We start from the raw sequence: 17,509 nt of genomic DNA, 5'->3' as shown, positions 1-17,509 counted from the left end.
GACACTGTTGACTGTTAACAGGTGCAGGTGAAGAACGAGATCATGTTCATGTACACATTCTCACAATGTAGTGTGGCTCTGCAAAGAACGGCACTGTGTTGCCTCTATACAAAAGCCAGGAAACAGATTACATTGCACTCTCATGTTCGGAGTATTCATAGTTGCTAAACCTGTTTCAGGCTCATTGTCTATTAATGACAAAAAAAAACTTCTCCTTTATGCCTTATTATATTGTGAAACATTTTGGCTCAGGATTTGCATCTCATTTCATATTGAAAGAAAACTACAATTGTTAGTATCATATTACAGTAATTATGTGTACAATAGTATTGGAGCAGACAAGTCATTCTTTCAGTAGACACAGAAAGCTACAATACTTTTCAACTATGCACTTTGGCTAACTAAGAGACTAAATGTTCTTAAGGTTTTTTTGTTTTGTTTTGTTTTACCATATAACAAAGCTAAGTGTAAAAATACATGTATTTTTACACTTTAATTACACAAATGTGAGTTTATGTAATTAAAGTAACAAATTCATAATGAAATTATGTAGAATCAGGGATAGTAACAAACATGAGTGTGTTAAATTTTGCCTTAAACTCTCAGAAATAAAAGGACCAAACTGTACTTTTGCATGTCAATGGTCTGGAACCATCAAGGGGACATATTTTGTACCTTCAGTATGATTATTTAACCTGGAAACCTTTGTAAGGTACATAACTGGACTTTAAGGATCTTAAGACCTTAAGGATGATAAAAAGTAAAATCAGTGCTCTTTGATGGTACCACTTGAGACAAAAGGGAAAGTACATTATTTCTAAGAACGTACACACAGTTTAATATAATAATACAAAAATATTATTAAATACAATAATGGGATTATATGCTGAGAAGATTCAAACATTGATAGAACTTTTGGTTAGTTTGCATGAAATTAATACAGAGTTAAGAAGGATGGCGACACCTGCATGGTACATGATTATTTTTATAAAATGATATTAAATGTGAAAAAAGACCATATGAATTATTGGCATTTTCTACCATTTGGCAATTTGAAACTCTCTGATGCAATACTCTCTTTCAAAAGGGTAGTAGTTGGCCTCGTAACTTCTCTTTCTCAACAATCTGATTATAGCTTTCCTGATTAGCAAACATGGAGACAACATGCCCTCTGATCACAATCTGCAGCACACCTTCCCACAGAAAAGCCATGGGTTGAGTTTTATAACAGCCCTTTCACTATTGCCTCAGCTGTGCTCAATGAAAAAAAAAATATTGGAATAGGACTGAATGATTATGTCTGAAGATTATAATTTTGACTGTATGAAAAAGACTGAATTGTGAACGATACCATGTTGGACATGTACTTCAGTCAATGGCTTGTATAATATTTTAATGTCAGGGTTGTCACAAACGATAGGCTCCAGGTTCCCCGTGACCCTGAAAAGGATGAGCGGTATAGAAGATGGATGGATGGATGGTTGTCACAAACAAACAAACAAACAAACAAACCTTGGAGAACCAAATTGAGACCAACATGGGTCCGGTTGTAAGCTGACATCCATTACAACAAGACAATTTCAAGCTTGAAATGAATTTTTAAAAATCTAGATAAACATGTCTAGAAATAGGCTTAATAATCTTATATTGTTTAACAACATTCTAATAAAGGGAAATATTAGTTAAATTTGCCTATACTCAAGATATTTTTACTTGCCAAGATTTTCTGCAGGGCTTGAACTCACTGTCTCAATAGTGTATATTGTATAAAGGTGATTAATTTCAACATTTAAATAATTATTTAAAACATTATTTACTGAAGCCTGGCGATCCACATGTGGGGTCAAAAGTGTGCTTATGAACTAATGTGCTCTTTTGTTCAAGCCTGCACTGATGCAGATTCAACACTGATTTCTTCCCCAAAAAACTTCAAATGTCGCTAGAACAAATTATAGCGGACAGTGCTGAATGGAAAGAGCAACATGGCGCATTTATCTATTTTATTACCTGTAAAATAGTCATCTAAAGGACTCGTTACTTTAGTAAGAAAGATATACATAGGACTGTGTGCTTTTAGGATACTTGATATATGTTAAGTAATGTGAATGCATGTATGGATTCTTTGAGTTGAATCAAGACTGGGTTTTAGAAAGAGCTGAGTCGACAGACTCTGCCATAATCAATACCGTGAGATCTTTATGAATCTTTGTGCAGGCCGATTGCTTGATTTTATTATCATTTTATCACCTGTGAGGAATTTAGTCATGAGTCTGTAGACTTGCCAAACCATAAAACTTTGAAAGAAAATGGTGAATAAACTAAATAATATTAATAGTTTTAATTAATAAGATCAAACATACAAGGAGATCAGCAGTTTCTGAACTGAATTTGGCATCAACAACCATGCAATGGTTAAAATCACAGACATCAGACTTTTCCCCCATTCTGATATTTTATGTGTACATGAACTGAAGCTCTTGACCTGTATCTGCATGATTTTAGGTGTTGTGCTACTGCCACATGATTGGCTGATTGGATAACTGCGTAAATGAGCAGCTGTACAGGCATGAGTATCTCATGGTTCTTTTCAAACTGCTGAAAGAAAACATTAGAGTGGAGGATATCCCTGATGTATTCTGATATAAACTGTCAGATAATCCTCATACTCAGCAACAATAAAGAAGCAGGAGGTAAAAGGTTTACTGCTGATCTCTAGTGGTCATCATTTCAAATTACAAATGGTAGTGGTGGTCAATGTGCTATTAAACTTTATTATATACTGAGATCACTCCTCAATACAGAATATTTCCAGGTCCTCTCTTGTAGACTTTCCTTATCAGCACACCATACAGGTTTTCAATTTGTTCAGTTTCAATTTGCTCATTTCGAATTGGGAAAAACAATTGCAAGCATGAATATTTCAAAAGGTTTCTTTCTTCCCCCCTACACAATAAATCAAACCCAAGCATCAACACTGATCTCTTATAACGACAAGAAGGCCTATGTGAAGGAAATTAAAAGCCTGGAGAACTGGAGAGAGTTAGATTTTTGCTTCTTCAGCATCAAAAAAAGGCTAAACAAAGACTAAACTCAGAAATAATATAACTGTCTGGTTGTGATCAGAATAAAAGGCAATGTGAAAGGTGACTTCATTCCCAATGAGATTTCTCTATGTTCTATACAACCTTTCTACAGTGTCGTTATGCCATTAAGTCCTAGTTTCCAGCGTTCATTACAGCACGGGAGAGGAAATCTCGTTCATCAGATGTGTGATGTACATCTAGACAATCTGATAACAAACTACACAAAAATTTATGTTGAGAAAATTCAGCTTGCTCTTTGTTCCCAAATAACATTGGACCAGATCAATAGTTTACATCATCTGCCCAGACGTATTTAATCTGTATTACAAGCACTGAACAAGTTAGAGGAAGAGAACGTGTAGCTTTACTGTTCATTGGAACTTTATTGCTTATTTGGATCTGTCTTGATTCATTTTCATATTCAGGTTTTTTAAAAAATGTATTTTATTATGATTCATTTTATTATTATAAAAAATTCATTTTATTATGATTTTTTATGAAGTACCTTCAACATAAGAAAATAAAAGCACATCACCTATTTAGATTATATCTATGATTAAATCCACATTCAGTTAAGAAATGAAGCTCATGTTAAAGCTATTTCTTCCACAGATGTATTCAGAAGAACTTGATGACCAATTCCCTAGGCATTGTGCCTCAATTTAAAATAAACACTTACATGCAGATACAGAAAGTATGATATTGTGCACAGAGGCAAATGTTAGGCAGGGATATGCATGTGTGTGTGTGTGTGTGTGTGTGTGTGTGTGTGTGTGTGTGTGTGTGTGTGTGTGTGTGTGTGTGTGTGTGTGTGTGTGTGTGTGTAAGAACACAAAGAGCTCAGGAAACTCGTAGTCAGAAATAATCACAATGCTTTTGTTTAAAAAGTAATTCAGGGACCTATTACCACAACGTAATTAAATTTGTGATCTAATTTATTGATTTGATTAAATATTTAAAGTTTTAAACATTGTTTTGATGAGATGTGTTGACATAATAATGTTGATAATTGCATCAACTTAATATTGTGTGTAATTTAAACTGAAATTTCTGCATTAATTGATTTAAAACAAAATTTAAGTTAAGTAGTACATTTACATTTACCTTTATTCATTTAACAGACGCTTTTATCCAAAGCGACTTACAAATGAAAGAATACAAGCAAAGCAATCTATCAAGCAGAGAACAATACAAGTAATGCTACCATACATGATCTATTAATTGAGTTCTAGAAGAAAGTAGTAGCTTAACGAAATTAAGTCTTGATAACTTCAAGTCACTAATGTCAAGTCCCCTCCCCTACCCATTTAACATGTGTGGACAGTTATGACTGTGTTAGAGGACCTGTAGACTGAATAAATACTATACAAAGGACGTTTCAATGTGAGTATTATTTCACTTACAATTAAATTATACTAAACAATGAATTTGAGACATATTCTCAATTGTGATATGACCAATAGTGGGCTCGTGTATAAGCTACTCCTGCTAATACAGTTGATGGACCCATTTTTCACTACTACACGTAGCTAATGCTAGTCATATTTAACAGTGTAATTTGAAAATCTACCCTTTAGTTTACCGTAGCAGTGGAAAAGAATGAAAAAGTTTCATCTGACAAATCTGCTCACCTAAAGAGGGTTTTTCATTTGGGCTACAGGAAAGAAAAGCATGATTACATTTCTATTTATTCGTGTAAACATCAACTACATTGTGTAATCTAATTTCATGTATTGATACATTTATTTATTTATTTATTTAATCTTTTGTCATTTGCACACATTGCCTTCTAGCTCCATTGTAGTCAGTTTGCTCTTGGAGCAGAATTAGCAGCCTTTGGACTGTGGATAGTTCTATGAGAGAGATAAAAGTAGTAGACGCAGAGTGTTTCTTTTTTGTCTATTTCACTCAGTGCTTTTATGTCTATAAATCCTGCAGAGATGTTAGGTATGATATTTGTATTGTAAATCACACCGGATTTTAGTTACTATTGTTAGACAACTTAAAGGTAGTCATTTTTCCTGGTTTAAAAGGCTGTATTCTTCTGGAGAAAATCTAAATGGAGCAACGTAATTTTAAATTCCTTTTAAATAATGTGAAAAGAAAGTGTTTGTGTGTGTGTGTCATGCTTTTGGTTGGTTGTGTACGGAAATTCATTATTAATCTTTTGCTTATTTTTTCACCAGCTGTGAGTGTGTGTGTGTGTGTGTGTGTGTGTGTGTGTGTGTGTGTGTGTGTGTGTGTGTGTGTCATAATTTTGTTTGGATGTATGTGTATGTGTCTGTGTGTGTCATATTTTTGGTTGGAAGTGTGTGTGCTTTTATAGACAGGGTCGTATGCATGCATGTGTCTGTGTGTGTGTGTGTGTGTGTGTAATGCACATGACCATACTATGTATGAATACATTCTATGTGAAAGAACTTGTGTGTTTGTGTGTGTGGGAATGCACCAGATTTTAAGTTTACTACTGATAATAATCAATTACCTATGGCCTAAATATTTAAACAGGTGTCTTTTATTCTGATTGGTCAGGGGTGTGTGTGTGTGTGTGTTTGTGTGTGTGTGTGTGTGTGTGTGTGTGTGTGTGTGTGTGGAACACACCGGAACCGGATTTAAAGTTTACTACTGATATGTATCTTTAACTTTGTCTGTCCAGATAATGACGTTGGTGATGACCTTTTTGACCTAAGCTTGTCAAAATCAATGATTAATCTATAGCTAAGAACATGCAAGTTTGGGAATAGCTGAGCGCATCGTCGGCACTGAGCTCCCTGACATGCAGTCTATCTACAGCAGGCGGTGCTGGACCAAGGCTAGGAAGATAGTGAAGGATGTAAGCCATCTGAACAGTGGATTATTCTCTCTGCTGGACTATTCTCTCTGTTGCAGTCAGGGAACTGCTTCCATTCACTGAAGGTCAATGCAGAGAGAACGAGGAGGAACTTCTCCCAACAGGCCATTTGGGACCTCAACCAGGAGAATACCTAGGACTAGTGCTTGGATTTCTTTGCACAACATCCACACCTGCTACATTTCTGTTAACATACCCGTATTACCCCATATTTATAATAATTTTTTAAACATGCTGGCAATTTCACTACAACTATATCAACCCAATGTTGTACAGCATTATATTGCACAAACAACTCCACATAACTGCATTTATTCCAAATATAGTCATACTGTTGCTGCCACCTATCTTTTATTTCCCTTATATTATATTTTTATATTTGTCCTTTTCTACTTGTTTACAAGTGAATTTTGATTTATGTAAATTCCATTTTTATGCCACATTCATAGTGTGTGAGTGTGTATATATCTGTGTGCATGTGTGTGTGTGTGTATGTGTGTGTGTGTGTATATATATATATATATATATATATATATATATATATATATATATATATATATATATATATGTCGATATGCAGATGTGTTCAGAGCAATAAACTGTAATGTCTGTAATGTAAGATGCCTGAGACAGTGCTACAGGGAGACAGGAAGGACAGCTGATCGTCCTTGCAGTGGAAAATTACTTTATTTGTGGGGCTTTGTTTCGGAACACCCTTTGGCAGCACAAGTTGGTATATGGGTAAAAGCATTCAAAAACATAACTCCTACCAAAGAAACAATGGTGAGTAAAAGCTTTTCCCTATAGACCTGGAGTTTTCCTGTTATTGGGGTATTTGCATGCATGTAGGTTTGTTGATTGTTTTTGTTTCATTTTATTTTTCAGTTCTGAGATTACTTTGTACGTGAATGCACTTTCATTGTCACTTGTTGTCAGATCAGTAAGTACTCAACCAGAGAAGAGCGTTGTATGGTCGGCCCAACCATAGTTACATCCCAGTGACAGTTTGACAAAGGGGGCATGAAAACAATATAATGATTGTTGTGTGTACTACACAACGTGTTCATCTGAGTGCACTCCAGTCATTAAGTTTAACATTTATTATATTATGTAAAGTGAGGAGGTGAATCAAAGACCACACACACACACCTGATCCTTACACTTTATAAACTCAGCAGAAAAAGAAAAGTTCCTTTTTCAGGAGACTGTTTTTTTAATGAAGATAATTTTGTAAAATCCAAATAAGCTTTACAGATATTTATTGGAAAGGGTTTAAACAAGGTTTTTCAGGCTAGTTCAATGAACCATAAACAATTATTGCACATGCCCCTGTGCAGCAGTACTTAAGACACGGACAGTTTACAGGCTTTAGGCAATTAAGGTCACAGTTACAATAACTTAGGACACTATAGAGACCTTTCTACTGACTCTTAAAAACACCAAAAGAAAGATGTCTAGGGTTCCTGCTCACCTGCGTGAAGACATGAGGACTGCAGATGTGTTCAGAGCAATAAACTGTAATCTCTGTAATGTAAGATGCCTAAGACAGTGCTACAGGGAGACAGGAAGGACAGCTGATCGTCCTTGCAGTGGAAAATTACATGTAACCACATGACCCCCCCAGACGTGATTGAGAACTTGCAAATGCCTTGGTGGAAGAGTGGAGTAACATCTCACAGCAAGAACTGACAAATCTGGTGCAGTCTATGAGGATGAGATGCTCTGTAGTACTTAAAGCAGCTGGAGGACACCAGATACTGACTGTTACTTTTACTATTGACCCCCCCCCCCCCCCCCCCCCCCCCGCTCCCTCCTTGTTCAGGGACTTATTATTCCATTTCTGTTCATCAAATGTCTGTGAAATTTGTTCAGTTTATGTCTCAGTTGTTGACTCTTTTTATGTTAATACAAATATTTACACATGTTAAGAAATTTGCTGGAAATAAAAGCAGTCGAATGTGAGAGGACGTTTCTTTTTTTGCTGAGTTTATAATAAGTATCTTAAGCACAGTGGTCAACATGTAGGGGCAAAAATTCCAACCCAGAGTATTGATTGAGTAGTTAGAAGACACATTAAATTCTGAAGTATTGTAAGTTTTAGAGCTTTTATATGATATTTATATATTTATATAAACATGTGGTTTATTGTCAGCAAAAGCAAGGAGCTGATAGTTTGAGGAAGCAAGAGAGGGCCGGGAACACCTCCCTCAATGGGGCAGATGTGAAACAGGTGACAACATTTACATTATATGGAACAGTTAATATCTAACTTTCTAAATCTCTAAGACTATAAACCACTTGCTTATACAATATAAAGCTCCAACACTTACAATATTTCAGAATTTAACATGTCTTATGACTACTTAATCAATACTCTGAGCTGGAATTTTCCTGTTTATTTGTGTTTTTCTCTTTATTTTGAACTTGAACTAGTGCGTCTTTGTAGCTTGCAGAACTGTAGCTTCTAACTCATACAAGAAATTCCTTGAAAAACAATTGAATTTTTTGGATGTTGTATAATTAAACAGTACAAAGACTCTTTTCTCTGGAGTTGGTTACATAGAGCAGAATAGTGTACATAACATTCAAATGTGTATCTGTTCTTAAACTTTATCTGTGGCCCCACAAATAAAGTTAATGTTTAATTATCTCTGCATGTGTTATATTTATCGTGTGCAATAGTCTATCCTTAATGATGTCATAAAATGTGTCATTTGATCAAAAGCGTTTTGCACTAAGGTGCTCTCTTTTGTCTTGTACACAAGTCACTTGATAAATCTGGATTATGGCGAAGAGTATGAAACGGCTGTGGGATTACAGAAATTATGTGATCACCATTACGACACCTTTTCTGATCCTGCCTCTACCTCTTATCATCAAGACTTCGGTAAGAATGTCTGTGTGCTACACTCTAGAAACAAATGTTTAGGCTCAACAAAAAAAAATTAATGCAACAGTTTGCATCAATCATTTTGAGTTGTGACAACTTCGAATGAAATTAAGTTCAAACAACGAACTACATTGGGTTAGAGAAATTACCTCTACAATCAAATATATTTTCAATTAACACTGAATTAATAATTTCATTGCATTTAATGCAGAAATTTCAGTTTAAATTACACACAATATTAAGTTGACGTAATTATCAAGGGTTGGGGTTAGGGTTAGAGTTACTCTTCAAAATAATGTTTGCAACTTAAAATATTTAATTAAATCAATAAATTAGAATTTTTATCTTGCAACCATACATTTAATTAAGTTGTGGTAATAGGTCCCCTGAATTACATTTTAGAGTGTAGACCTTAGCAGTATAAAATACTTAAGTAATGTGTTTGCTGTAGTTCCTGACATTTTAATATACATTTCCAATTTTAAGTGAATGTATTGCAGATCTTGGTCAGGATTCATGTTTGGAATTGCATTAATGTATTGTCTAATATATTGTGTGAAGCATTTTGTTATTATTATCTCCATGTGTTCTGATAAAAATCTGATAAATACATGTGATTATCTCTCTTTGTTGGGGCACAGCTAACAGCCAGACAATTTATGTTAAAATGCCCTGCATTGTTAGCAAGCAATCTTTGGGTTACTTTCAGTGAGACAAGCATAACTTTTAGTCCATGGGGTTTGGGATCAACTTATAGGCAGACAGTTCACTTTTAGCAAGCCTAGAAATCACTGCAGCTACTATCTGAGCATCCTCAACAGACGCCAATACCGCACATGACATCCTGGCTGAACCTAATTAATTAGTTTATGAATGAATATTTGTGATGTGCCTTGAACAAGCAAAATCTAAAAATATGTATGCTTTATATGTCGGTATATAACCACCATTTGACTACACATTTTAAGAAGTTTTTATAGTATACATATTCAAGAAATGCTCATTCGTAAAGTTAGTTATCAATGGGTATAAAATGTAATTGCACCGTCTAAATATACTCAAAGGTGGTTACTGGCTTGAGTTTGACTAAGTAAAATGTCATTGGCATAACTGCTCTGTGATCATATGTTAGCTGATCACTTTGAGACAATTTCAATGCTTTGCACAATTATACACTATTCTTATCAGCCCATGTGGTTAGATTGTCTAATATTATCAGGGCATTCACTTCTGCTCTCCTTCTTATCACTGCAGTGTCGATTGAACCTTTCACATACTCTGTTGTTGTTTAATAGAGCTCTTTTCATCAGCACAATAATCAATTACCACAGTGAGAGGAAAAGTTTCTTCTTTATCAGTATAATGCAATGTACAGTTTTCATTCATTCATTCATTCATTCATTCATATAAATTGCTCAGTTAATATCAAATTTCTTTAAAAAAAAAAAAAAAAAACATGTTTAAGAGTAGTCTCTCTGCATTTCTGTGGTCTACTTTAATTTGGTTAGTCACTAATATACAGAAAACCTTATGCTCTTGATTTAAGGAGGTGCTGGGTTAGTTATCCAGCATACGAATAAAATAACCTTATCAATATGTTGCAGCAAAATCAAATATTTCGTCAATCCCCCTAAAGTCAAATCATTAACAATGTACTGTACATCATTAAATAAAGTCCATAGGTTTTGTTGTACTTTGCAATTTTTAAAGGAAGGAACTACAACACACTGAACCAAACAGTCAACTACTAATGGATTGTGTATCTATAGTGTATCAACAGATGGTGTATTTCCTATAAAACCACCTCTGGGGCATGCGTAGGAAATGTGTTAACACTCCATAATTACAAGTCTCTAACTTTCACCACTCAGTTGTGCAGCAAACTATGAATAATTAACTGCAAGATGGTTAAATCAATCAATCAATCAATAATGAGAAATAGTTGATGGGCTGCTTCATGACAGTCTATAGCCTCTGCCTATTTCACAGACCTTGGAACTGGCTTAACCTTCCCCACTTCCTCACCAGGAAGACGTGATAAATCCAAAGTGTATAAATCTCATGAATGGAAGAAAAGCAATTAGATGGGACTAAAAAAATAGGTTCCATTTTGTTTTCTTTTAAAGGTGTCATGTTTTTTTATTTTTTATTTATTTTATTTATTGATTGATTTTTACAATTTGGCTATTGCATCCAATTAATGGCATTTTGTGTATATCAATATGTGGTTGCATTGCAGGAGGCTAAGTGTGGCTTTGTGTTCATCCTGATGATTGTGTACTGGTGTACAGAGTGTCTGCCACTGGCAATAACTGCTCTCCTCCCTGTTATGTTCTTCCCTATGATGGGCATCATGACAGCTGAACAGGTGGGAGACCAATGCCCAACAAGTCTTTATTTCATACATTTGGAGATTTCTGGAACTAACTTACTGTGTGTGGTTATTTTGCAGGTCTCTATCCAGTACTTCAGTGATACCACCATGCTGGGAGTTGGTGGGTTGATGGTGGCCATAGCTGTAGAACAGTGGAATCTCCACAAACGCCTAGCCTTGGCCATGGTTCTGGTGGTGGGGGTGAAGCCAGCATTGTAAGAGCCTTTTTTGCATGTCCACCCTTCTTTGTTAAATAAGAAATCTTTCTGACTGTCTTTTTTTTTCTCTCTATCTCTGAGGTTAATGTTGGGGTTCATGAGCACCACAGCCATCCTCTCCATGGGGATCTCTAACATAGCCTCTACAGCTATAATGCTACCCATTGTGCGTGCCATGATTGAGCACCTCAGTAAGACTGAGGCAGAGGTCGAAGTGAGGGAGCTACAGCAGAGCAGGGAAATGGGGATTTTACAAGTCCAAGAGAGCAAGGACGGAATCTGCAACATACGTATGTAGACATGGGTAGAATGTTTAGCGCTACCATTTAGACTGCTATTTAAACATATACACAGAAATACTCTCACATTAACAACTTTACCTCATACAGATCAAATGTGGTCTCATTAACTGACATTAATTGAGCTAATCAATTATTTTGAATAGTTTTATATAAAGTGACAAAGACTGCTCAGCAGGAGGAAACCTAACCTACATTTGTTTGTTTTTTAGCGCTTCCAAGCTCTCATCTTTGAACTATTGTTTTTTTCTGGACTTTCTTCTTGATTGGTCCACTTCATTTCTCCCCTATTTTTCTAATTTGCTTAGCTTTCAGATTCAGTCCAATCTGACAGTCACAGAGTGTATTTTTCTCAGAGTAACTACTTTATTGATGCAACGAGAATTTAGTCAATGATGCATTCGGAAGTGTTAATTGTACAAGTCTGATAATTATTCCCTGTTCTCACAACTGATAGATAATTTAACAGATAATTTGATAATCAGAAACACCTCCTCTTCCTGTAGAGGTGGAGCCAAGTCCTGAGGAACTGTTAAATGCTGAGCAGAGGAGGCTAAAGCACGACCAGAAGTTTCTGAGTCTCACAAAAGGAATGAGTATGAGTGTGTGTTATGCTGCCAGCATCGGCGGTACGGCTACACTCACCGGCTCCATCCCCAACCTCATGCTTAAAGGCCAGATTGACAAGTAACAGACATATTATCACATCCTAGATATGTTCTTTCAAACCATCGTAACTATGGATGCATCAATACCATTTTTTTTAAGTATATGTTTTTTGATACTTGTCAATACTGATACAGATACTTGTACCATGAGTAACCTTGAAATTCACAGCACCATGCATACATCCCTAATGGCCACACTTTCTAAAACTGCTCTTTATTGAACTGTTTAGACACCATAAGATGTGTTACTTATATTGTAGGAAGATGCAGTAGTTCCCCCTCCTGATATTTTCACAGAGCAGAGTTTGCAGTCTGCTATGATCAGTAATTGTGAAATACATCCAGATTGCTGTCATTTCATGTCATCTGTTTATTAGTGCGACAGTGTACACTAGGTTTATGTCACATAGTATCATGTATTATCGATGCTGATATCGGAGCATTTAGTACAAGTAAATGAGTATGGTATCGATACCAATATCAGAATCGATGCATCCTAATATATTGCATTAGAAAGTATGTGTCTGCAGAATCACCTCATGGTATACTATGTGTATATCAATGCAGGACATTTCCAGAGAATGGGGATGTGATCAACTATGCCTCCTGGTTTGGATTTTCCTTCCCCAACATGGTGCTGATGTTGATTCTCTGTTGGCTATTGCTGCAGTTCATGTATTTGGGCTTTAAGTAAGTTACTAAGTCATACACAGTTCTGTTCAGAAGTTTACATACGCTCATCATGAAAATGAATATCATGGCAATATTGGGCTTTCAATTATTTCTTTGAACTGTTCTTGAATTCTTGAACTGAATTAATAATCTAAGGGTTCGTATGTATATTTTGACCCTGTATGTATAATTTTGGTCCTGTGTTGATTACAGAAAACCCCAAATGAATTAAAAATTATGAACTAAAATTCTTTCTTTTATTATTATTATTATTGTTATTGTTATTGTTGTTGTTGTTATTATTATTATTATTATTATTATTATTATTATTATTATTATTAAATATGTATGTTGTACAATCATTCTGCCCCAGAAAAAGAACAGTTCAAAGAAATTATTGAAAGCCCAATATTGCCATGACATTCATGTTCATGACGAGTGTATGTAAACTTCCAACCGCAACTGTATTATGCGTACAAGTCCATCTATTTTGCCATGTCATTGTTAGTATACATTATAATAGTTACAGATTTAAACAAATGTGTTATGAGGGATAAAAAAAAATTGAGAGGCTCATTGACTGCCACAGTCATCACGTGAATATTGCTAAAAGATTCTTTGTAGTTATTTTCTACTGATAGTGCTACTGTGATCACATGCTACTCTTCTATATGGCTATGTGTATGTCATAACATATAGTATTTACTGATTCTTTAAAGTGCTGCCAAATAGTATTCACTTTCAGCTCAGTTTTAGCTACATATTTTGTATCTGAGGTTGTTTTTGTCAATCTTCAGTATGAAAAACACGTATGGTTGTGGAATGATCAGGAGCAGTCAGCAAGAGGCCTATCAGGTAATAAAGTACGAGTTCAGAAAGCTCGGCAGCATGAATTTTGCAGAGTCCTGTGTAGTCATGCTTTTCATACTGCTGGTTCTGCTGTGGTTCACGAGGGAGCCTGGCTTCATACCTGGCTGGGCCTCGCTACTCTTCAATCAAGAAAAAAAGTGAGTGCTCTCACTTTATGAGCTTATGGTTACAGGTTTTGATGTAGTCATGAATCACTCACAAGATCATAACTACAAAAATATAATAATAAACTAATTCATGTTTTGCTTTGTGAAGTGACGTTATTGTTCCCAGGTCCATGTAGTAAGGCTTACAAGTTAATTCACTTAAGACTTTAAGTCAAGAGGTGAGAGTAGGATAGGATTTAGAGATACTGTAAATAAAATAAAATAATAAGTGCAACTTACTATAGTCTTTTACCGTCCTGTAAAGATTGTGTTTGGTAACTCTTTAGCTTCTATATGATTGGGTGTTGGTAGTGACCAGTCCTTCATTTTTTGTTTCAGGTTCGTCACAGATGGCACAGTCTCCATTTTTGTAACCTTTATGTTTTTCATAATACCCTCCAAATTTCCAAGATGTTGGCATGCTGGTTCTTTAGAGATAACTGGTATGATTTGTTTGTGATCATCTTACATCATTTCTGGTGACACTGTATTTATATAGGGTGGAATGGTGCCTGCCTCACAGCTCCAGAGTCCCTGGTTCGATCCAGAGGTTGAGTTACTGTCTGTATGTAGTTTCTGTGTATGCACTCAAACATTCCAGTAGGTGGATTGTCTACTCTGAATTGCCCCAGGTGTGAATGTGTGTGCATGGTGCCTTGCGATGGACACAGGTCTAAATAGGGTGTGAATAATGCAAGTTTTAGTCAAGAACAATGTGCAAAATATTATATGGGTACCTATATAGTACACAACACAGCAATATCAGCACCAACAAAAAAACTAAATTATACTGTCTGACCATCCAGAATTCATTCATTCAGCTTCACTAACCTCTTTGTCCTGGTCAGGACTGCAGTGAGTTCAAAGCCTATCCGGGTAAAACTGGCCACAAAGCAAGAACACACTCCACACTCATTCAGTGCCAATTTACTAGCCAGCACACCCTTTTCACTGGTAGAGAGAGACCAGCGATCTGGAGGAAACCCACACAGACCTGCAGAGAACATGCAAAACTCGTGAACTAGACTCTAGAGCTGTGAGGCATTAACAAACCCTATTGCTCCATTTAACCAACACTATTTAAAATATTCATCTTTATGACTTATGAAGTTGGCAATTCAAATAGATCAAAGCACACAAATATAGCTCCCTAAAATCATGGCAGCATCAGTTTGATATAATATCTGACACTTATTGTGTGTTTATATTCATTGAAGTGTCGACCGATTCACTATTAGGCGGGGGTGAAGTAAAGACTCCTGCCAGCCTGCTAAACTGGGATGTGGTGCAAAAGAAAATGCCTTGGAACATCCTGCTGCTGTTGGGGGGAGCTTTTGCACTTGCTAAAGGCAGCGAGGTACATGCTTCTCCTCTAAAAGTCACTGACTTCACAATCATACTTGTTAGACACAGTTTAATAATCTCAGCAATTAATTGAGCTTACTTACAATACATGTATATATCCTTTTGCATGGACAGTATAGCAGCATGAAATGTGAATATTACAGCAGACAAAATGATGCATTAGTGAAAAGGAATCAGATACAAAAATAAAGAATTTCATAACTGAGTATTTGTAGCCAATATTTGTATGAAGATACACTATAGTGAACCAGGCTTGTTTGTCTAGGTATCCAACCTGTCTTTCTGGCTTGGACAAAATCTCCTGCCTCTGGGGAACATCCATCCAGTAGCTCTCTCCTTTGTGCTGTGCCTTGTGGTGACTATGCTCACTGAAATCTGCAACAATGCCGTAATCAGCACTGTTTTCCTGCCTATTCTGGCTTCCATGGTGAGATGAAACACATACATACACTTGGTGAAAATGCAAAAATAAAGATTAACTGATATGTTCATGTATAATTGGTCCTGTTGCATTACCAGGCAACTGCTCTTAAGGTACATCCACTGTCCATCATGCTGCCCACCAGCATCAGCTCCTCATTTGCCTTTATGTTCCCAGTGGCAACACCACCCAATGCCATTACATTCAACTATGCCAACCTCAAGATTATGGACATGGTGAGGTCTCACCACTCAACTTTCTCTTGTTGGTGTGTTTAGTGTTTAAGCTTTTCAATACTGTATGTAACAAGAATATATGGCTGTAACTCCATTATAGGCAAAGCCTGGACTTGTACTGAACCTGCTGGGGGTAGTCTGCATTAACTTTGCTGTCCAGACTTGGGGTACAGCAATGTTCCATTTGAACGAATTCCCTGCATGGGCTAACGTCACTACCTCCCAGACTGCATAACTGAACACTGCTTCCTGCTTCTGCCAGCCTATCCCTGAGCACAGGAGAAGAAAGAAGGAGAGCAACACAGAAAGCACAAATTACCAAGGATGCGAACTGCAGAAGGGATGGATTCCAAAGGTGGAGAAAGCAAAACTGTCCAGTTTTTATAAACCGTAGACAATTTTGATGACAGAATGATTTAAAGGACATTATTCTGTTCACATACTACACTGAGTTGCTTGTTTACTGGGTGCATTTTCCTAGAGGCATGTTGTGCTGGGCATAAATTTACCTGAACATGGATTCTATAAGGTGTAGGAATGTTATATCATCCAGAAACAACTGTTCTTTGCAGCTAATATCAGTGATGCTTGATAACATAATTGAGACCAGGGCAGTGAGCAAGCCACTGAAGCATGTAAAATTCATGTTCCAGGAATCATAAAATCATACAGTGAGTATACACCTTTTTACATACAGATACACCATCCCATTCAAATCTTTTTTCCAGGAGGTGTCAGAAGCCCTAACATCCCACATCATCACATTGCCAACACTGTCCTGTACCATACACACATAGAAGAATGGCTCTGGAGAACACAGGAGATGCGTTTTCTTTTGCTTAACTGATGACATTGGTGCTCAAAATGATCTTTGCCTGTTGAAAGACAAAATTTGTGTGATCTGAAATGCATTCCAAAGTTAAATTCAGGTGCTTCGGGCCAACAGTCGCATACGTTAGCGTCGCAGTCAAAGTTACTAACGTGAATCATTTTGCCAATTCCAACTCTAACTTGAAGGTAATGCTAGTAGAAATGCCAATCTACCGGATTTATACAAAAACAACACAATCTTGTGATGTATGGCCTGAAATATACACCGCTGTATATTTAAATTATTTACTATTTATTAAACTTGCTCCTTAGTGAAAATGAAGAAGTCATGTAAGCACGTCATCAATACTTATGGAAGAATTCACAAGCATATGGAATATGGACAGGACTCCATATAAAGTTCTAATTTATAAGTAGCCCATGCTAGAAGTAGTACAAGCCAAAATATTATCCACTTTTTTTTTGCTGCAAAATGCACACACATAACATCACACACATGTTACTGTTTGTCATCTTCCAATGTTTGTTATGCCCTAATGTCAAGATCGTTCACAATAAATTCCATGAGTTTTACAAGTGCATCGT

The 17,509-nt window shown here is 36.2% G+C and overlaps 1 protein-coding gene across 2 annotated transcripts; it reads left to right on the top strand.

Annotated features, from left to right (window-relative positions):
* The first annotated feature begins 8,051 nt into the window (after positions 1-8,051).
* Positions 8,052-17,503, top strand: LOC108255404 (solute carrier family 13 member 2). Of its 2 annotated transcripts, none has more exons than XM_047149799.2 (12): positions 8,052-8,821; positions 11,064-11,192; positions 11,277-11,413; positions 11,498-11,706; positions 12,222-12,402; positions 12,951-13,073; positions 13,853-14,062; positions 14,411-14,514; positions 15,310-15,428; positions 15,702-15,863; positions 15,956-16,093; positions 16,194-17,503. In XM_047149799.2, exons 1-12 carry the CDS (start codon positions 8,720-8,722, stop codon positions 16,326-16,328), a joined length of 1,749 nt encoding a protein of 582 aa, XP_047005755.1. In that variant the 5' UTR covers positions 8,052-8,719; the 3' UTR covers positions 16,329-17,503. The 2 variants fall into 2 exon arrangements, with proteins under 2 accessions (XP_047005755.1, XP_017306832.1); XM_017451343.3 differs by having other exon boundaries at positions 8,053-8,821; positions 15,289-15,428.
* Positions 17,504-17,509: the final 6 nt, after the last annotated feature.

This window comes from Ictalurus punctatus, chromosome 22, assembly GCF_001660625.3.
Source record: "Ictalurus punctatus breed USDA103 chromosome 22, Coco_2.0, whole genome shotgun sequence".
Classification (NCBI taxonomy): Eukaryota; Metazoa; Chordata; class Actinopteri; order Siluriformes; family Ictaluridae; genus Ictalurus; species Ictalurus punctatus.
The sequence above is the reverse complement of the archived record's forward strand: the minus strand, read 5'-3'. Positions and strand labels throughout refer to the sequence as shown.

What these genes read in the sequence shown, in the direction of transcription:
- LOC108255404 (XM_017451343.3), top strand. Translation starts at nt 8,720, where the DNA reads ATGGCGAAGAGTATGAAACGGCTGTGGGATTACAGAAATTATGTGATC. An exon ending in GTGGGGGTGAAGCCAGCATT is followed by an intron (nt 11,414 to 11,497) that starts GTAAGAGCCTTT and finishes TCTATCTCTGAG; the next exon opens with GTTAATGTTGGGGTTCATGA. An exon ending in TGGTTCTTTAGAGATAACTG is followed by an intron (nt 14,515 to 15,288) that starts GTATGATTTGTT and finishes TATTCATTGAAG; the next exon opens with TGTCGACCGATTCACTATTA.